At 30.2% G+C, this 18,765-nt stretch overlaps 1 protein-coding gene across 1 annotated transcript; it reads right to left on the minus strand.

Annotated features, from left to right (window-relative positions):
- Positions 1 to 13,691: 13,691 nt before the first annotated feature.
- On the minus strand, positions 13,692 to 16,098 carry LOC108325538 (transcription factor PHYTOCHROME INTERACTING FACTOR-LIKE 15). Its single transcript, XM_017558627.2, has 4 exons — positions 15,117 to 16,098; positions 14,961 to 15,026; positions 14,795 to 14,860; positions 13,692 to 14,719 (listed from the first exon to the last, which is right to left on the minus strand). The coding sequence occupies exons 1-4, from the start codon at positions 15,678 to 15,680 to the stop codon at positions 14,303 to 14,305; spliced, it is 1,113 nt and encodes a 370-aa protein (XP_017414116.1). The 5' UTR covers positions 15,681 to 16,098; the 3' UTR covers positions 13,692 to 14,302.
- Positions 16,099 to 18,765: the final 2,667 nt, after the last annotated feature.

Below are 18,765 nucleotides of genomic sequence, written 5' to 3' on the forward strand. Positions count from 1 at the left end.
TCAAGTACTCAGGGGTTTTTCTAATTCTACTGGATCTCCTATGTGCATTACCTGGTCCCTGTTCATTAGGATTAATGTTTCCAGTGGTAGTGTTTCCCTCAACTGGTCCTTTACCAACATGATTGTCATGAGTAAGATCCAAGGTTTCCCTTTCATTCCCGGCAGAGTCCTCTTCAGAACTGCTGGTAATATCACCATGAAAAAAAATGTCTTCTTCTCCTGTATTACTATTATTTCTTTTTTGTTTGTCTTTATATGGAAAGATATCTTCATAGAACACAACATTTCTACTAACAAATATTTCTCTGCTATTAATGTCAAGAACTACATATCCCTTTACTCCATTCTTGTATCCTAAGAAAATAGCCTTTCTGGCTCTAGGGTCAAGTTTGTTTCTATTTCCTTCTAAGGTAGAGGCAAAACAAAGACAACCAAACACTTTTAAATCAAGATAAGTGGGTGAATCACTATGTAAGAGTTCAAAAGGAGTTTTATCCTTGATTATAGAGGATGGCAGTCTGTTAATTAAATAAACAGCTTGGGATACGGCATAAGACCAATATATGTGGGGAATATTAGATTGAAAAATTAGGCTACGAGTCACATTCAATATATGTTGGTGTTTTCTTTCCACAACAGAGTTTTGTTGTGGGGTTTCAACACAACTTCTCTGATGTTCTATTCCATAAGAGTCATAGATATTAGAGCAATTGAATTCAGGTCCATTATCTGTTCTAATGATTTTAATGACTTTATTGTGTTGAGTTCTCACCTTAGTAATGAAATTTTGCAAGATATCCCTAGTCTGACCCTTATTAAGCATGAGGAAAGCCCATGTATGTCTACTATAGTCATCAACAACAGTTAAAAAATATCTGTGACCATGTACAGAAGGGGTAGATATAGGCCCCCAAATATCACAGTGAATCATGTCAAAACAACTACTAGATAAAGAAGTGCTCTTAGGGAAAGGTAATTTGTGTTGCTTGGCAAAGTGACAAATATCACAAGCATTATCATTAGCATTCTGAATATAAGGGAAGATCTTACACATTTTCTCAAGAATACTATGTCCAGGATGGCCAAGTCTATAGTGCCATAGATTTACATTGTCATGTTCATAAGAAAAAGTAAAACTAGGAGCTAAATTTCTTCCAAAGGATTGCAAATGATATAGGCCCTTGCACACACTAGCATATCCAATCATCTTCAATGTGGAGTTGTCCTGAATTTCACACATCTTAGAAGAAAAAGTTAGTGTACAATTAATATCCCTAGTAAGACTCTGAACAGATATGAGGTTAAAGGTGAATTCAGGTATATATAAAACATTGAAAATCACAAATTCTTTGGAAAAATGTATGGTTCCAGCATACTGAGCAGTAACAACAGAGCTATTGGGTAGTTTGACAGATATGGGTTTTATTTTATAGAAAGTTGTAAACTGGTTTTTATCATGAGTCACGTGGTCTGTTGCCCCTGTATCTATGATCCATGAGAACATACCTTGTGTGTCCTCTGGACTGTCCTTTTGAATTTGACTGATACTGTGGGATGGGCTGTCAGCCTTTTCCAGCATCTGTAGTATCCTCTGCATCTGCTCATGGGTGAAAGAACTTTGAATGGCACTTTGTGGATTGTTCTGTGTTCCTGTAGAGGTCGAGCAAGTATTGGCTGATCCCCATTCATTCTGTCCGGCGCTGTTCTCACTATTGCTGTCATTTCTTTTGTACCAAGGTGGGTATCCATGCTTGGAATAACACTCATTAATGGTATGGTTCATCTTATGACAGTGGGAACACTGTTTCCCGTAGTTGGGGTTTCTCCCTCTCCCTCTTCCTTGATTTCTGGGAGGGTTTCCGCGCCCATAGGCCTTCCATCCCTGATTATTCTTCCACTGGTTTTGTCTCTCAATGGTGTTTGCAAGAATTTTGCTGTCGCTTTGACTGAAACCATGTTTCTCTTGTCTTTCTTGTTGTATGATGAGTGAGAAAACACGATTAATATTGGGTAGGGGCTCCATAAGCAATATCTGGGTTTTGACAGTGTTGTAGCATTCATTCAAGCCCTTCAAGAAACATATAACATGCTCCATGTCTCTGTACTTGTGTGAGACTTTGGATAAATCACAGCTGCAAGGAACTTTACAACTGCAGCTTGGAATGGGTCTTAAAAATTCTAATTCTTCCCACAAAGTTTTCAAATCTGTAAAATACTGGTTCACACTTCTTTCACCCTGTCTAATGGAATGGATTTCTTGGAGTAAATCTGAAAACTTGAAGTGATCACCCTTAGAAAATCTTTCTTTCAATTCTTCCCATAGTTCTTGTGCATTTTCTACATATATTACGCTCTCTGCTATTTGGGGTGAGAGTGTCTTAGTAATCCAAGATAGTACCATCATATTGCTTCTTTCCCAAGCATCAAATAGGCTGTCGTCATTTTTTGGCCTTGTGATTCCTCCATCTATGAATTTCAGTTTATTTTTGGAGAGAAGGGCTCTCCTCATGTTTCTGCTCCATGAAGTATAGTTTGACTCATTTAGAACTTGAGATATAAGGGAGGCACCAGGATTCTCCCCTGGGTACAAGTAGTAAGGACTAGCAGGGTTGTTGGTTTGATCCACTTTCTCCATAATGGCAAGAAAGAAATTAAAGAAACAAGAAAAGAGTCAAGAAGAGGAAGAGTTTGCAGCGGAATGAGTGGCAGAACAGGCACAAGACCTGCTCTGGTACCATAAAGAAAAACAGCTGGTCCAAATCTGAAAAGAAAAGCAGTCCAAAAGCTCCCTGGCCCACATGCGCCTGAGACAAAAGTCTCGAAAGAAGCTTCTGGTTTTCAGAAGCTTGTTGAGTACGTTCAGCTGCAAGGGCGAGAGGGAGAGCGATCTTCGACCAGCTCCGGCAAGGCCACCAGCGGCGATGATGATGGATCGAAAAGAGGAGATCGGAATGGGTCACGCATGACAAAGGTAAGTACTTCTTTCTTGATCAATGTTTACAGAGAAGAGAAAATGAAATTGTATATATTATTCTTTTTTGAATGGATATCAGATATTAATACAGAAGTTGGAATCCCTTATATAGGGTTCCGGTAAGCTCAAAGAGGCTCCTTTCCTAACAAACTACCAGAAATAAAACAGAAACATTAAAACATTTAATATAAAGAGTCATGAATAAAGATATATACTAGTAGATCAGTTTAGAGTAAAATTTGTTTTTTTTTGTATATTAGATAATATTTTGCTTGCAACGAATGGATGACAAGGGTATGATATAAACAATTTCTATCAATTAACTTTAAAATGAAGATATGAAAAAAAAAATCTTATTCATTGACATTAATAGAGAAAGATCAGACATTTTAGATTTGTTAAAAGAGATTACTATGTATAAAATTTTACAAAAAATTAATACGAAGATTGTTCATCCAGTATAGTTGTCATTGATAAACTCGTTTGGAGTTAGTACACTAAAATTGATTTTAAGCGGAAACATATAAAAGATATTTACACGTTTATCTTGTCATCAGACTAATAGACACGATTAATATTGTTCGGTAGTTCAAATTACAATGCATTATTTTTATTGCATAATTCATTAATGATACTTTTTTATGAGTCGTATTATGTTATATCACTTCTAAATAATCGCTAAATTTTATCTAAGGTGATATTAAATTTTACATCATATTGACACGATGAATGAAAATATCTAAATATTGAATAAAGTAGGAAATATAGGCATGAGAATTTGATTTTGTAGAGGATTTAATTGTACGCTTATCTTACACAGGTGATAGAAATGTCTGGTTGGTTCTCTGAAAGTGTTTGAGCATATGATATATGAAGGGATTTGGGGTCCCATATTCCCAATCGTATTTCATTTAATTTTTCATACGGATGATTCTCTTTTCCAATACCCTACATCTGCCCCTACCACTCTCTGTCTATTCTTATCCCATACTTCCACGTATATCTCTACTTCACCACAGCATCACTTCTAATTTACATCATCTCTCAACTTTCTTCCTCATCTAAAATTCTCTTATATTTAATAAAATCGAGATTTAAAATAATTTAAATACTTTTTTTTATTCTGGGTGAAAAGAAGTTAATATATATTTAATCAAGTATATTTATAGTATGTATAAATGTTAAAAAATATACTTTAAACTTAATTTAACTCTATAAAATTAATTTATAAGATGAGATTTGCATTTAGATATTCAACAAATAAAAAATATTATTAGAATAGACTTTAATCATATGTTTGATAATATATTAAGAAGTAAATTTTAAATCTAACCCAATCTTATAACTAACTTGTAAAATGAAATTTACACCTATTTATATAATATAAATTGGTATTATTGTATCTGGAATTTTCAAGTATCAGAATTTTGAAAGTAGGGTGAAAAGTGGCGAGAGAGGGAGAGAGAGAGAGGCAATCGAAGGTAACGTCACGATCTTCAGGTCGAGTGTGCACACACATGTGTGTGGAAGACGATATATGTTGTTGGATAGTGAAAAAAGAAGAGAGGATAAGTGTGCAGGGCCATGTAATGTAATGTAACCCTTTCCTTTCCTTTCCTTTCCTTTGAATTATTGGCACAGCAGAGGAAGTTGAAAGGGACATCCACTGGAACATGGCTTATACCTCACACAGGACCCAATGCAATTAAATACTCTCTCACCCATGGACCCTCACTAAGTACTCATATCATCCAGGCCTCGATTAGACCGTACAACTAATTATATATACCATACCCATCATCATCACCATCCATTCATTCATATATCTCATTTACACTCTCATTCACGGTAACCTATTTCTATTAGCGTAAAACATAATCAAGTCAAACTGCTGTCATCATCTCAACTTTCCCACGTGTTCTCCGCACACTGGTTGTCGGCAAATCCCTCTTTAACCCACTCCTTCATGCTTAATTTATTCTTTAATTAATCAACTGATGTCATGATATGAGATGAGATGCGATGCTACTAATCATCATTATACTTACTAATCCCTTCCCAAACAATATTAATCAAATTGCGTTTTGCAAGGCTTGTCGGACATTACCACACACCACACTGTGTAAATACTATTCTCCTCTCAACGGCCAAACCGTGAGGTAATTAATTATTGCTACAATTTATCAAGCTTATCATCATGTGTGTTTCCTTTCTCTCACGACATCACTGTTACTTTCTCCTTTTTTTTTCTTTCTTTATTCTGCTGTGAGAGTCAAAGAATTAGAGGATCAAGTGGTGTTGTGTTTTTTTGGGCTCAGAGGCTTACGTTAGAGACAGGCCAAGTTATAAGATCTATGTCGTAAGGAAAACATCATTACTTCATGCAACATCATCCATTCTGTCAACGCTCCAACTTCAAAACTATATATATATATATATATATATATATATATATATATATATATATATATATATATATATATTATTACCAGGATGTGAATGATTGGAGAGACCAAAATGTAATACAGTAGTCTTCACCATATAATTTAGGGTTCATATTTGCTGTTGTGCTTGAAGTTAATTCTTTAACTTGTTTAATTATTATCAATGTGAGAGACGTTATGATATAATAATTATATTTTATTTATTAATCTTACATAAATACTGTTTAAGTTTTATGATAGTGATATTGCACAGACTTCTCATCAACTGACGTATATTCACTCTAATTAAGTATATAATTATATGACTCACAAAAAAATATTAAACCTAGAGAGATCGATATAGGTCATTTATTCAACTGCATAAACTTGTATACTATGTTATCAAGACATGACTAAGAATGTGTGTATTTATTTGAGAGAATAAAAAAAGAATATTTTATTATGGAGATATATCACACTTATTTACTTATTTAAAAAAATGCAGTTAAATCTTTTTATTTTATTTTTAATGTATAAGAATACGCATTTAAAATAATCAAGCTTTTTAGAATGATAATAATTTTTTAATTTTGAATTCAAGTAAGACAATTAATTTATCCATATACGCAGGTCTTAGTTTGGGTAAAGACTTCAAATTATTTTAGACAAATAAAATAAGTAATACATTTTTATTTTTTTATAACCAATATATATAAAACAAATTTTAAGAGCAAAATCCTCTCTCTTTTTTTTGTTATTTAGACATAAAAGTTAATGAATATTTGAAATTCTATAAATTTATAAGAATACTTTCATTACTTAAAATTAAAAAAAAAAATACTAAAAAATATAAGATATTATCTCACCTCTTTTATGTTCTCTCTCTATATATTTCTCCTTCTCTCATTTTCTCTTTTAATCTTTCTTTCTCCATTCTCTATCTTTTTTTGTTGGTTCTCTTATTCTTCCTTCCTTTATTCCTTTAATCATCTTCTCTCTTTGTTGTCCCCCTTTAAGATTTTCTTCTTCTTGTTTCCCTTCTCTTTTCATTTGTACTTTCTTTTCTATATATTTTTTCTTTATTAATATTAAAGTGAAAAAGTGTCGATATTTAATAATTTTCTGAATTTTATTTTATATTAAAATTTAATTATTAAATATTTAAATTCCTCATTTTATTTTTTAAACATTAATGTTTAAATATATATATATATTCGAATTTTCTTTGATAGAGAAACTTGTGTTAATATTTATGAACGTCTCAAAGCGATGGACCATTGACAAGATTGAAAATGAACACGAAGTAATGTAACACCAAAAAACTTGAATCAGTTAATCAAGTCAATTACAATTTAAATACGTGAAATCAAACATCATAAATCAAACCTAACAAAATCCAACCCAAATCAAGGATGTATATGAAGGTTTTTCGTAGTCATGTCATGTTCTCGATTAATATATTTTCCGTATTCAAAGTCTTGACTTCAGCTCTGATTTGTTCTTTTCTTCATTCTTGGAGTGGTTCTGCTAATCTTTTACTAACATCTCCTATTGTTTGTTTCTTTATTCATTATTCTTTCCGAATTCCTTTGTCTGTTTGGAATTTCCTGATATTATTGCACATTATTTCTACCATATTATCTAACACTATAGCTTTCCCTTGCTCTCAAAAAATGTTTTCTAGTATTTCTCTTTCTAGAACAATAGATGTCATTATAACTTTCTATGTCTTCTCAATTATCCTCGATACTACAACATTCAGAAATGAAATTATTTTATAGATAGTTTTTATATTATATTGATTTTTAGATTTTGTTTTCTTTAGTAGTTATTTGTGATTTAAGTCTTTCTGGAATAGTTGATTTTTTTAAGGGTTTTCACTTTTATACAGTGTAAGCTATTAAAGTAAAACTCAAAGTAGTGAAGAAACGGTGATGCTGATTTGGATTTTTAAAAATAGATTAGGATTAAGAGAAAGTGAGAAGATTTTGATTAAAAGTGAAAAAAGAGGGAAAAGAGAGAAGAAAGTGAGATGATTTGGATGAAGAAAAAGTGATTAGATTAGTAAAAAAAATTATAATAAATAATATTTGCATTATATATTAAATCACTTACATTCTTGAGAATACTCTGATGATTGGTTATGAAATGAATTATTTATATTATATTATATATATATATATATATATATATATATATAGTTTTCAAACCTCATGACAATATATTTTTAAAAGGAAATAATTTTGTATTTAGTTGCTGCACAGATAAAAGAAAAGATTGTTGTTTTCAAAATTTTAAATAAGGCAAACATTTGTTTTAAAAAATTATATTATTCACTCCACCTCATATTTTGTTTGAGTGGTGTGATGAAAAGTCAGAAACGAAAAATTGATAAAAATAATTTTTTTTTCAGTTTAAAATAAAGTTTTGAATATTTTTCCTGATTAAATTAAAAAAAGTTTTTATTAAATTTAAAATCTAAAACTTTTATCTCACGTAACTCACATCCACCCTGAATCATGCCAAATGAGTGAAAATACAAACACAAACAATCTCTATCTTGTAATCCTTGTGTAACTAAAGCCAAATTACTTTTGTTGGTTTAGTTATGAGTTGATCCCATAAGCTAATTAACCAAATAAACTTTGATTAGTTAAATGTGTGTTTCCTCTAAACGTCAACCTCTAAAATAAAGTATATGTTATTAAAGTAAACTCCCAAACTATTTTAAAAGTCTTTACGAAGAAGCATCACATTAGAAAAGTCTACATAGATATGATACATAAAAATGGTAATAAGAATTGAGATATTTAAAGAAAAAAAGTAATATAAAAATGGGGAGTTTAAGAAATTATTGAAGTTATTAAGACGGAAGAAAGGAGAACAAAAAAAGATGATGGTGTTTAGGTAGTGATGGGACTGGTTTTAAGTAGAGGGAGGTCACAAACACAATTAATTAAACTCTTTTTTAGATTCTAATCAACATATTACTTGAAATCGTAAGAGGCATCATTTATGTGTCATTGAAAACTAATGAATGACAGGTGCCACCATTTGCCTTGCCTCATTTCACTTTCTTTTAATCCATTCATTCCCAAGCCATGACAACCAATTGACAAGAAATATCAACCATCACCTTGGGATAATGCCATAACACATTCTGCTAATTAGCCCTCATTATTATTATCACTAATAATTTTCATTTTATATTATTTATTTTATTTGCAAACAGATTAATAATAGAAAGATTTGTGTGAAAAGTAATAACTGAAAATAATATCTCCTGTTTTTTACATAAGCTAGGGTCTGGTTTTTGATGATGTTAACATGTAAAAGATGAAGATATCTAAAAAAATGACGTTTTATTCGAGGAAGCAACCCATGTTCCTGTGAGTACTAATAAATTATGCCACTTAGAAGTGTCTATTCGAGAAGACCCCTAATGTAGACCACTTAATGAAGGCCCATTAACGTTAAAAGCAACATTAGCACATGCACATGTCACTTATTTCCAATCCCTTCATATTACAAGACATAATTAATAACATAATGTAATTCAATTCCAGCACTTATTCATTGCACCAAATCTCAATCTCATTCATTATCAATCACATAACCCAATTCACACCACCATTACTCAAACACTGCGCATTACTTTTCCACTTAATTCCTTCCTTTTCACACACACATCTCATCTCAGTTTCATTTTCTTGGGGTGAAAGAATCTCACTATCATTTTTTTATGCTACTTGTTAGAGAGATGGAAACACCAAGTTTAAGGGCAAAAATATATGTCTCATACCACCACATATTTCTCATTCTTCTGTACAAATAGAGGCTATGGATAATTCATAATACTTTTTTATTATAATTTTAGTTTCTGTGATACAAATATGTAATTCAGGGCTTTAAGTTTCAATTACAATTATTTCATTTTTAGTTAAAACCTTGTTATATTTACTAATATTGACTAATTAAGTGTATTTTATCAGTTAATAGTTGGAAACTTTCAATTATGAAGAAAAAAAATATAGAAAAAAATACGTGTTTTGTATGTAGTGAGAATAATTTGATTAAATTAACAAACTCTAAGCTCATGTAATTTTGTTCGATCAACGTGTCATTGAAGGAAGGCATTTTGTCGGGGGATTGAAGATGAAATAGAACCCTAAAAACAAGGGATCTTGTTCCTCACAATATGAAAGTGGTATTCATATAGAGTGAATTACATCATAAAATAAAATTATTCATTAGAAGAAAAGAGTTTGAGTGGTAGTATTATATAGACTTGTGATGCATAATAAAAATAAATACTATATTTCGTTACTTTCAATATAATCAAAACTGAAAAGTATAATTAAGTTGAAATATTATTTTCCATGATCGGGATATTTTCAAAGACAAAATTATAACAGAACATCTGAATTTCAAAATGAACTATATCTCAACAAGTTACCTTAACTATTTCAATATCCGTCATTAGCATATCGATTTTTACGTGTTATTTTCTATTTGTATAACTAATAATTTTGTTTAAAATTTTCACACACTTAAAATCTCATATCTCGAAAATGTAAAAATGGTTTTTGTGCGAGGAGGGAGAGGAAATTGAAAACACTTATAGATTACAGATACACAGTAAAGTTTGGTAGAAAAGGGTATAAAGAAATTTTAGAAAACTAAAGAGAAAGGTGAAGGGAAGGGAAAGAGATGGAGTATCAAACAGTCATTATTACAAATTGACTTTAACTATAAGGAAGAAAGCTCAAGTGCAAGATTGGCATCTAAATGAAATTATTATTTTTCGTCTTTATATTTAGAATAAAGAGAGAGAGGAATTTAATTTTTATAAAAACATAAAATCTACGTGAAAAGGTGATCAAAATAATTTAACAAAAATTGATGATCTTCTTCTTTCTCGTGGCATATAAATAGGAGTCAGCGTGGCTATCTCATCGCCAATTACATCACAAATATCAACCATGCGATGCATTAGGGTTTTTAATGGTTGTATTTTTTTTTATCGATAAAGATTAATTGTTAATATTTTAATAGTAAAAAAGTTCAATCAACCTTTTTTATTTTTTATTTTTATAAATCTTTCAAACCTTATAGTTATTAAATGTTAATTAATGGAAGAATTATTCACAATATTTATTATATTTCTTTCTAATTTTTATTATTAAGTCATTCTTATTAGACATTACGATTTTTTCTGAAGCTTTAGTCTCATCAGCTAATGATTCAGTGAATAATGTGTTGCTATGTTATTGGTATTTCAATGTTGATTGTGAGTTAACTGCAATGAGTGTTGGCCAATTAATGGATTTTGTGCATTGCAATATAAACCTAAATTGGTAACACTGCCATTATTAGACTATAGCTCAAGTTTTATTAGCTTTTGTGTCTCAAAATGTGTTGACAAGTGTTGCATAACATCATGTTATCAAAGTCAAAAAGCATAATCTTATCACTCAAAACATAAAATTGCATAACTCTCCACCAATCGTGGGCCATTATATTATATCAATCAAAAATTAAACACACATCTTTATTCAATATATATAGTGTTCTATAAGCGAATTTTAAATTTTGAACAACTTCAAATGTATTGAAACTTAATTATTTCGATCAAGTTCCTTTTTAAAATGTTTTGATTTAATAAAGTAATTTAGATTTTTTTTTTCTTTCCGAATTCTAGTACAAAAAGTAATTTTTAGTTTCTACGTGAAAATTTATGATTTTACCTTTATTAAAAAAAATTAATAACTCTATCATTCATAGAATAAATTAGAAAAAAAAAAAGGAAGAACGAAAAGTTGTAAGAGAAACAAAGATTATAGAGACCACACTAGATTTCCCGAAGAAAGTGTTCGCAATGTGATGATGAGGAGTTTTTCTTTTTCATTATAAATGTTATTTGAAATTCCTTCATTTTGTTTGAAAAATATCCCGTACAAAATTCTCATAATTTAAAAATTCCTCGGATTTGATACCTATGACAATCATTTTCAATTCATTAATAATGTTAACTTTCCTCTCTCATAATTATTTATTCAAACACAATTAGCATTTTCGCATGTGCATTGTTCAAATAAATATGTATCTGCATTGTATTTATAATTCACAATAATTAATTTTTCATATTTAATATTCACAATAAATAAACGTGTTAAATATATACATTATTTTCTCTGTACTAAAAAATTTAAACATGATATAACATTGTTTTTAAATTTAAAGTCATTGACATTACTAAATTTTAATATTGATAGAGAGATAAATAATGTGGAGAAATTTTTTTTAGTCCTAGAAATAGTGTATAAACCTTCCTCTTTATATAAACCACAAATGCTAACTAATGCACCAAGGATTCACAAGTAGCATCTAGCATTACCAGCACACTAATTAAAAAATTTGTATGTATTTTTAATATTCATTTTATGGATAATTAAAATATTGTATAAGGATATCGAAGTGAAACGTCAAAAGAAGTTATATAAGTAAGAACATGATATTAAGAACAAGATTAAGAGAAGATGTGACACGTCAAAGTATCGAGGAAAGGAAAATCAAATAAAAGCCAACATAAGAGTTGAAATGATAAAAGAATGCTCAAGAATTATCGAGAAAAACATTACTAGACACAGTTAAAAAAAAAGGACAATGCTCGAAAGAGAAGTTAGCCTAACTACTGTGAAAAAAAGGGCTTAGTAGATATAATTGATACAGCGTGAGCAATTTTGAAGCAATTATCACAATTTATGTAATTTTTTTATTTTATTTTACTTTACTTTAATTATAAAAAAATTAAGAGAAATATAAATAGGTTATTCAAATGTAAAAGGGAGGTGACAAATTGTAGTTACAAATCAAATATTCCGTGAACACCATAAATAGAAAAGATGATAAATCTAGTAATAATTCGGATCACCACTTCTGTAAATTTCTTTTATTCATTTTTATTTTACCTTTGATAGTTTAAATTCTTGCAATTTAAGTTTCCAATTTGATCACTTCTATTTATCTTCATCTTCTTCATTTATAAGTGGTTTACATATAAATTTATCTTAATTATGGAATCTCAAAATTCAACTCACTCTAATTTGGATTGAAAAAAATTAATTTACTAGTTCAATTGACCAAAAATTCACGTCGAGTTAATTTCATCCACCAAAATTATATTGATTGAGTATCAACTAAAATCCTGAAGAAACACATTCATAATAAGTATTTTCTAAACTAGGTATGAAACTTGCATAAACAAGTTATTTAAAATCAATTATCAGAAAGATTATACAAAAGGATTCTTTTTAACATGGATTTCAAGCACACACAAAATTATCATTTTGTGAAGAAGAGAAAATAGGTACAAGGCATGAGTAAGAGAGGGAAGGAATTAAGAAATTTTACACATTTTTTATGATGGATGTGTACTTAGCGTTATTAAGGTGCCGTTAACAATTCCAAAGCGATAAGCCTGTCTTTACTGTAAAGTTGGGCTGCAAGCCTGTTTCTTCAAGAAATAGTATTTTCCTTGGACTAAAATGTACTTTTTGTAAATTTTAAAGACTTATTCTTTTATCAAGAAATACTAAATAACTAAATAAAAACGGTTAAGGTGATAATAACATTTTGCAAATAACTTGGATGGATAATATATTAAATTAAAGTACAGTTCTAGCTACAATTATTTATTTAAGGTCACTACATAATATTAGGTTTTTTTTACAGTACAATTCTAATTGGAAATTACAAATATGGTGTAGCTTTTAAAAAACATTCCATCCAGGATAAGTAGTTGAGGTGACTTTATAATGAAAAAGTAGTATCATTCAAATAAATTGAGTCGAAATCGTGACCGCATATTGACACGATTTTGTTGTATAAATAGAAGTAGTATCATTCAAATAAATTTTGTTGTATAAAAACAATTAATAATAGATTATTTTAAAAATACACTGGCACAATGTATTGATACATCTTTAATAAAGTTTATTTAAATAAACTATTAATCATTATTTATAAGAACTGTTAAAGTTATAACAAAAAATAATAATAAAGATTGTCCTATATATTCCTTTCGTTTTAAATTATGCACAAAAATCATTAATAACTGAATTATTTTATGGTAAGCATGATTTTGGTTCCATCAAAGCTTTTGGTTATTTATTTATTTTTTCAGAATAAGATTGGGTGTGTCTTTTGAAAAAATATTTCTGGAAGTAATTTAATGCATTCTGAGAAATAAAATTCGAACTGAGATGTAGGAAGAAATTTGATTGATACAGGAAGCAACAGCCAAAACTGACATGCCTAGGAGCCCAATTTACTGAGCACGACCCAAAAGAGCATACACGATTCCGAGTTGGATTATTTACGATTTACTCATTGTCACAGCCAAACCAATATTCTACCTTTTATTTTTCCGAACTACCTAACATTGTTTTTGTTGGTAATATTGCTCATTCCACACCAGTGCATTGTCGTTTAAACATTGCCACAGAACAAAAATCATGGATAACTGTTTGTCCTATGTAAGTTTTTTAATCATCATGCTCTCTCAAGCTTATAAATAACATGTTTTTTTCCTGTTTATAAATATAGAATCCGGTTTGTACTTGAGCTTTCGTTCATCCTTAGCATGCTGGTGTTGGTGAATGAAGCACCAGGCAATGGTTGCTATTCTACAACTTAATTAATTTCAATGATTCTCACAAAATAATATCGGATGATAACTAAGAACGATACTTTAATATAGACGCTTCCAATGGCCATTTCCATCAGTGTGCTTCAAAGCAATAAATTATCCAACTGTTAAAGTCAGAGTGCAGTTGCTGAAAGTTACCCCGATCCCACCATATTTATGTGAATCGACATGGTCATGGTTAGTACAAATTAATGGCTACTGGTGAGGGAAAACCTGATTCGATGGTTGTTTTGTTGCAAGTTCAGTTTGTCCATTAAGATATGAGTTCTTGGAGAGTGAGGCCAATAGAGTAGTTAACTGGTGGGAAGGGTTTTCAGCCCTGTTGGTAGCTGTGCCAGTTGGAATACGAGGATTTCCAACCATTGGAATGAACGATGCATGAGAAATGGGCATGGTCGGAACTTGGTTTGGGAAACGGAACATATGAACTCTGTTGTCAGTGATTGCAGGCAAAGGTGTCGTAGCGAACTGAGGCAGATTGCAAGGGATGGTTGTGCCTGACCTTAACCCCATTTCAACTCCCATTAACTGCTGCAAATGGGGTGCGTTCATCATACCATGACCAGGTAACATCATAAAAGGCATGCAAAATCCGCCACCCATTTTCATAATCTGCATCCCAAAACTAAGCTTAAAACATCCATGTAAAAATGACTGTCTATTTAACGTAAAAGACTTAAAAGGTACCTGTAACTGAAGCTTGAGGGTCTTAAGATATTCAATGGCATCATCAAGCATTGAAGCTTTATCCGTCTGAGATACAAAATGGACACAACAATGTATATGGAATTAAAAAACAAGCACAATTTTCAGAAAATGAGAGGGGGCAATTGTATGTATCCAAAGTCCAAACCTTGTTGCAGTTGGGTATGAGCTCCCTCAATATATGCATCCTCTTGTTTATCTTATCTCTTCGTTTCTGCAAACATCAACAACAGTAACATGTTAATAAAGAATCTAATAATTTCTTAAACTGTTTCTTGTCATCACCCAAATGTATGTCCCTCACCCTTTCACACAAATTATGAGCTTCTGCATTCCTACTTCTCTTCACTCCTGTGCCTTCCCGAGCAGGCTTTTCCTTCACTACATCTTCTGCTTCTTCATAGTTCTGCACCGAGTCATCGATGTCATCATGTTTCCTACCACAGACGTTTCTGTTGTTTGAGGCTCCAAGAGAGCATACGGAAGAAGATTCTAACAAGGCTTCATCACTGTACTTTGTTTCAGCTTTTCCCTTTCCTTCAAAACCTACTGAGCTTGATTTTTGGTTACGATGCAGACCCCGAGATCCGCGAACACCAAGACCACTGTTATGACCAACAGCTGGAGATTGCTCATCAGGAACAAGGTTTGATGCATCAGAACTCAAAGGGTTTTGGCTTTCGACTGATCCATTACACGAATTTATCACTGAGGAATGCTCAGAACCTTTGCTGCTAGAAGCAGCCTTTGAAAATTCAGCTCTTTTAATCATGTGTACTCGTTTTAAAGGAAGACGAAGACAAGAACTTTGTTCAAAATTTGGTTGTAAATTGTTCACAGCAGAATCCCTTTGAACTGGAAAGTACATGAGGAGTAGGGTGAACTCAACCTTGCACTTTTTGCATTGAAGACACCTTCATCAATTGCTTTTATTGAATTTTCAGACGAGGGAGACGATGAATCTTTTTGCGACCATTTTCTCATATCAGTTCAAGGGAACCTTTACCATAACTGGAACAGAATCACACACTTTTGCTATAAACGAAAAAGAAGGAAGAGAAAAAGAAAGAAACAGAAAAGTGCATGAATATAAAAAGCGAAGAAAATCCAAAGCATGAAGTTACAAGGAAGCTAGATAATAGGAGCTTGAACTCATCCCCTGGTCGGGTGGAATCAGACATAAATTATAATATCTTGGCTAATAACAATTTTTAGCACTGCAAGAATACTTAATTTCTTTCTTTTAGAATTGTGAAGTAAAAGAAGAAAGAGTGGCAGTGATGAAAAGCAAGATATGACTAAGATTAATTGTGAAATGAATGTATAGTGGTCCTTCTTATTATTAAGGTTAGCAATGTGAAATTCAACTGCTGTCACATCTTGTCCACAAACTTATAGTTATCCTGTCTGTCATATGTTACAGCAATTAATTGGGTTGAAAAATATTTGTGGTGAAGGGGATGAGGTGTACCATTGCCAATTTGTTTGGGCGGCAAGTAGCTGAAAGTTATTGGAATTTAATATGTGAATTTTTTTATAAATTAATATCGAAGAAAAGCGAGAATGTGTCAAAGACTATATAAATATTTAATATAATTAAATTTAAAAAATTATTTTATAATTTTAAATTTAAAAATTAAAATATATCAAATTTAAACAAAAGTAAATCTCAATTTTACTTTAAAATTAAAGACTAAATACTTATTTATTTTTTGTTTTTCCTTTTTATGTGTCATCAGTGTTTTCCAATTTGATTATTGCTTATCAGGTGACTTTTTTCTCATTTCACGTACAAATAACTACTACTTTTAGAGCTGATAAGATAATTTTATATCGATGGTCTCATATTATATCTATATTAAGAATACTTAATCTCTTTTTAGTTTTAAGAATATACTCAGATTGATCACTTTCTAAATAAGAATTAAATATGTTTTTATTTTTAAATTATCATTCAATTTTGGTTTTTATATTTGTATATGAAATTTTATTCGATTTTTATATCTTTCCATTTAGAAAGTCCAAGATTTAGTTCTTCTTTACAAAAATCTTAGTATTTTAAAGGTGTGTCATGTTATCTTTTTCTTTTTCGAAACGTGTCAATCTTCCATGCTTTATTCACGCAAGATACTTCTCTCTTTTTCTCGTTCACAGGTCAGTTACTCACTCAAATAGTCACTCTTTACCGAACCACCCACTTAGCTCCCATAAAGGCCTTATTATTGGCGTTTCTACGAGCGGCAACAACCTTCGTTTAGCGTGAAGAAAAAGATGATTAAGAAACCCAATGGGAGTTGTTGCTGGTAGGAACACTAATTGTAAGGTCTCCATGGAAGTTGGATGACAAAGGGAGAAAAACCTCATATGTAAATAGAGCAAAGAGGGTTGACATGGTTCAAAAATGAAAAAATGATATGACATACTATTAGTTACCTAAAAAAAGCTAATGTCGTCAGTTATGAAAAACTAAATACATGATTTTATAAAAGAAGAGAAATAAAAATGAACCAAAATTTCATAAAAAAAACTAAAATAACGTGATAATTTAATAACAAAAGCATATTTAACATTTTAAATATAAAATACAAAGATACATGTTCCTTAAGTTTTTAATAATATATCACACTCACATTTTATTTATTTTTAAATAAACATTCTCATATCTTATATTTGTTTCTAATAAAATAATACCTATATCCACTGATGATTTAATAGACATTACTGTAATGAAGTTGACACTTATCTCTCTTTTTTATTTAAGAATAACATATTCACAAAATAATAAAATAAAACATTAGAAAAAAAAAGTGTATATATATATATATATTAAAAGATTATTTATGTAGATCTAAAACAGTAATTAATAATTGATAGATGAAAACATAATAAATTTATAAAATATATGATGCGCTAAAAAAAGTTTAATAAATATATATAAATAAAATTGTATATTTATTATTACTCAATTATTTTAATTTAGAGAGAAGGTGAAATTCACGTGGTAATCACACTGGATTCACGTGTCCTAACGTCTCCTTGTCTGTACTTTATTTGTGTTGTCAGGACTGTCTCTCTAATCCTGTTTCCTAACACCCTAATAAAAATAATAATAATCAAAGTAAACTAATGATGCTTTATTTTGTTTTTCTATTTTTCCATTTTACTTTTTTAATAATTATTTATTTAATTTAAATAATTATTCATAATAATATATTTTATTTTCTAATCTTATCAAATATTTTTTTAATTCAAATAATTATTCACTATAAATAAAAAATTATTTACTTTTACTATTTTCAAATTTAAATAATTATTTATTATAAAAAAATATTTACACAATATTATTTATAATATATTTTATTTTAATAACTAAAATTTATTTTATCTATAATTATATTTACAACTATATATAATTATATATTTTTTGTCCTTTTAATTTTAGCATTTTAATTATTATTTTTTGGGTTAAATATGTTTTTAGTCCCTAAATTATCTTTGTTCTTAGTACCTCTTTCAAAGTAAGGTACATTTTAGTCCTCTTCTTTTAGAAAACCTTAATTTTTGGTCCTCCAAAACTAATAGCGTTAAAACTGATGTGGTTAACGGTGGTGTAACACGTCATTTTTTGTTTCTGACACTGATTGAGTCAATGTTTCCTTCCTTGCATTTTCACCCTCATCTTCTCTCCCTCCCTCCATCTTCCACTCTTCTTCCTCATCCTATAAGTATAATCGTTCTTGCATTAGCAGTAGAATGGTGGGGACATTTGTTTCCTTTTGAATCATAGGAAGACTGCATTGATTCTGCTAAGACGCAAAACACACTAACACTGCAAGTGTTGATGATGGCAAAGCACATCAGCATACAGATAGATAAAGATATATAACAGTTGAGGTTTATGAAAGAAAAAAATATAAAAGGTGAAGAAAACAGACATATTCAATAACTTCTTT

The sequence above is a fragment of the Vigna angularis genome, chromosome 3 (assembly GCF_016808095.1).
Source record: "Vigna angularis cultivar LongXiaoDou No.4 chromosome 3, ASM1680809v1, whole genome shotgun sequence".
Classification (NCBI taxonomy): Eukaryota; Viridiplantae; Streptophyta; class Magnoliopsida; order Fabales; family Fabaceae; genus Vigna; species Vigna angularis.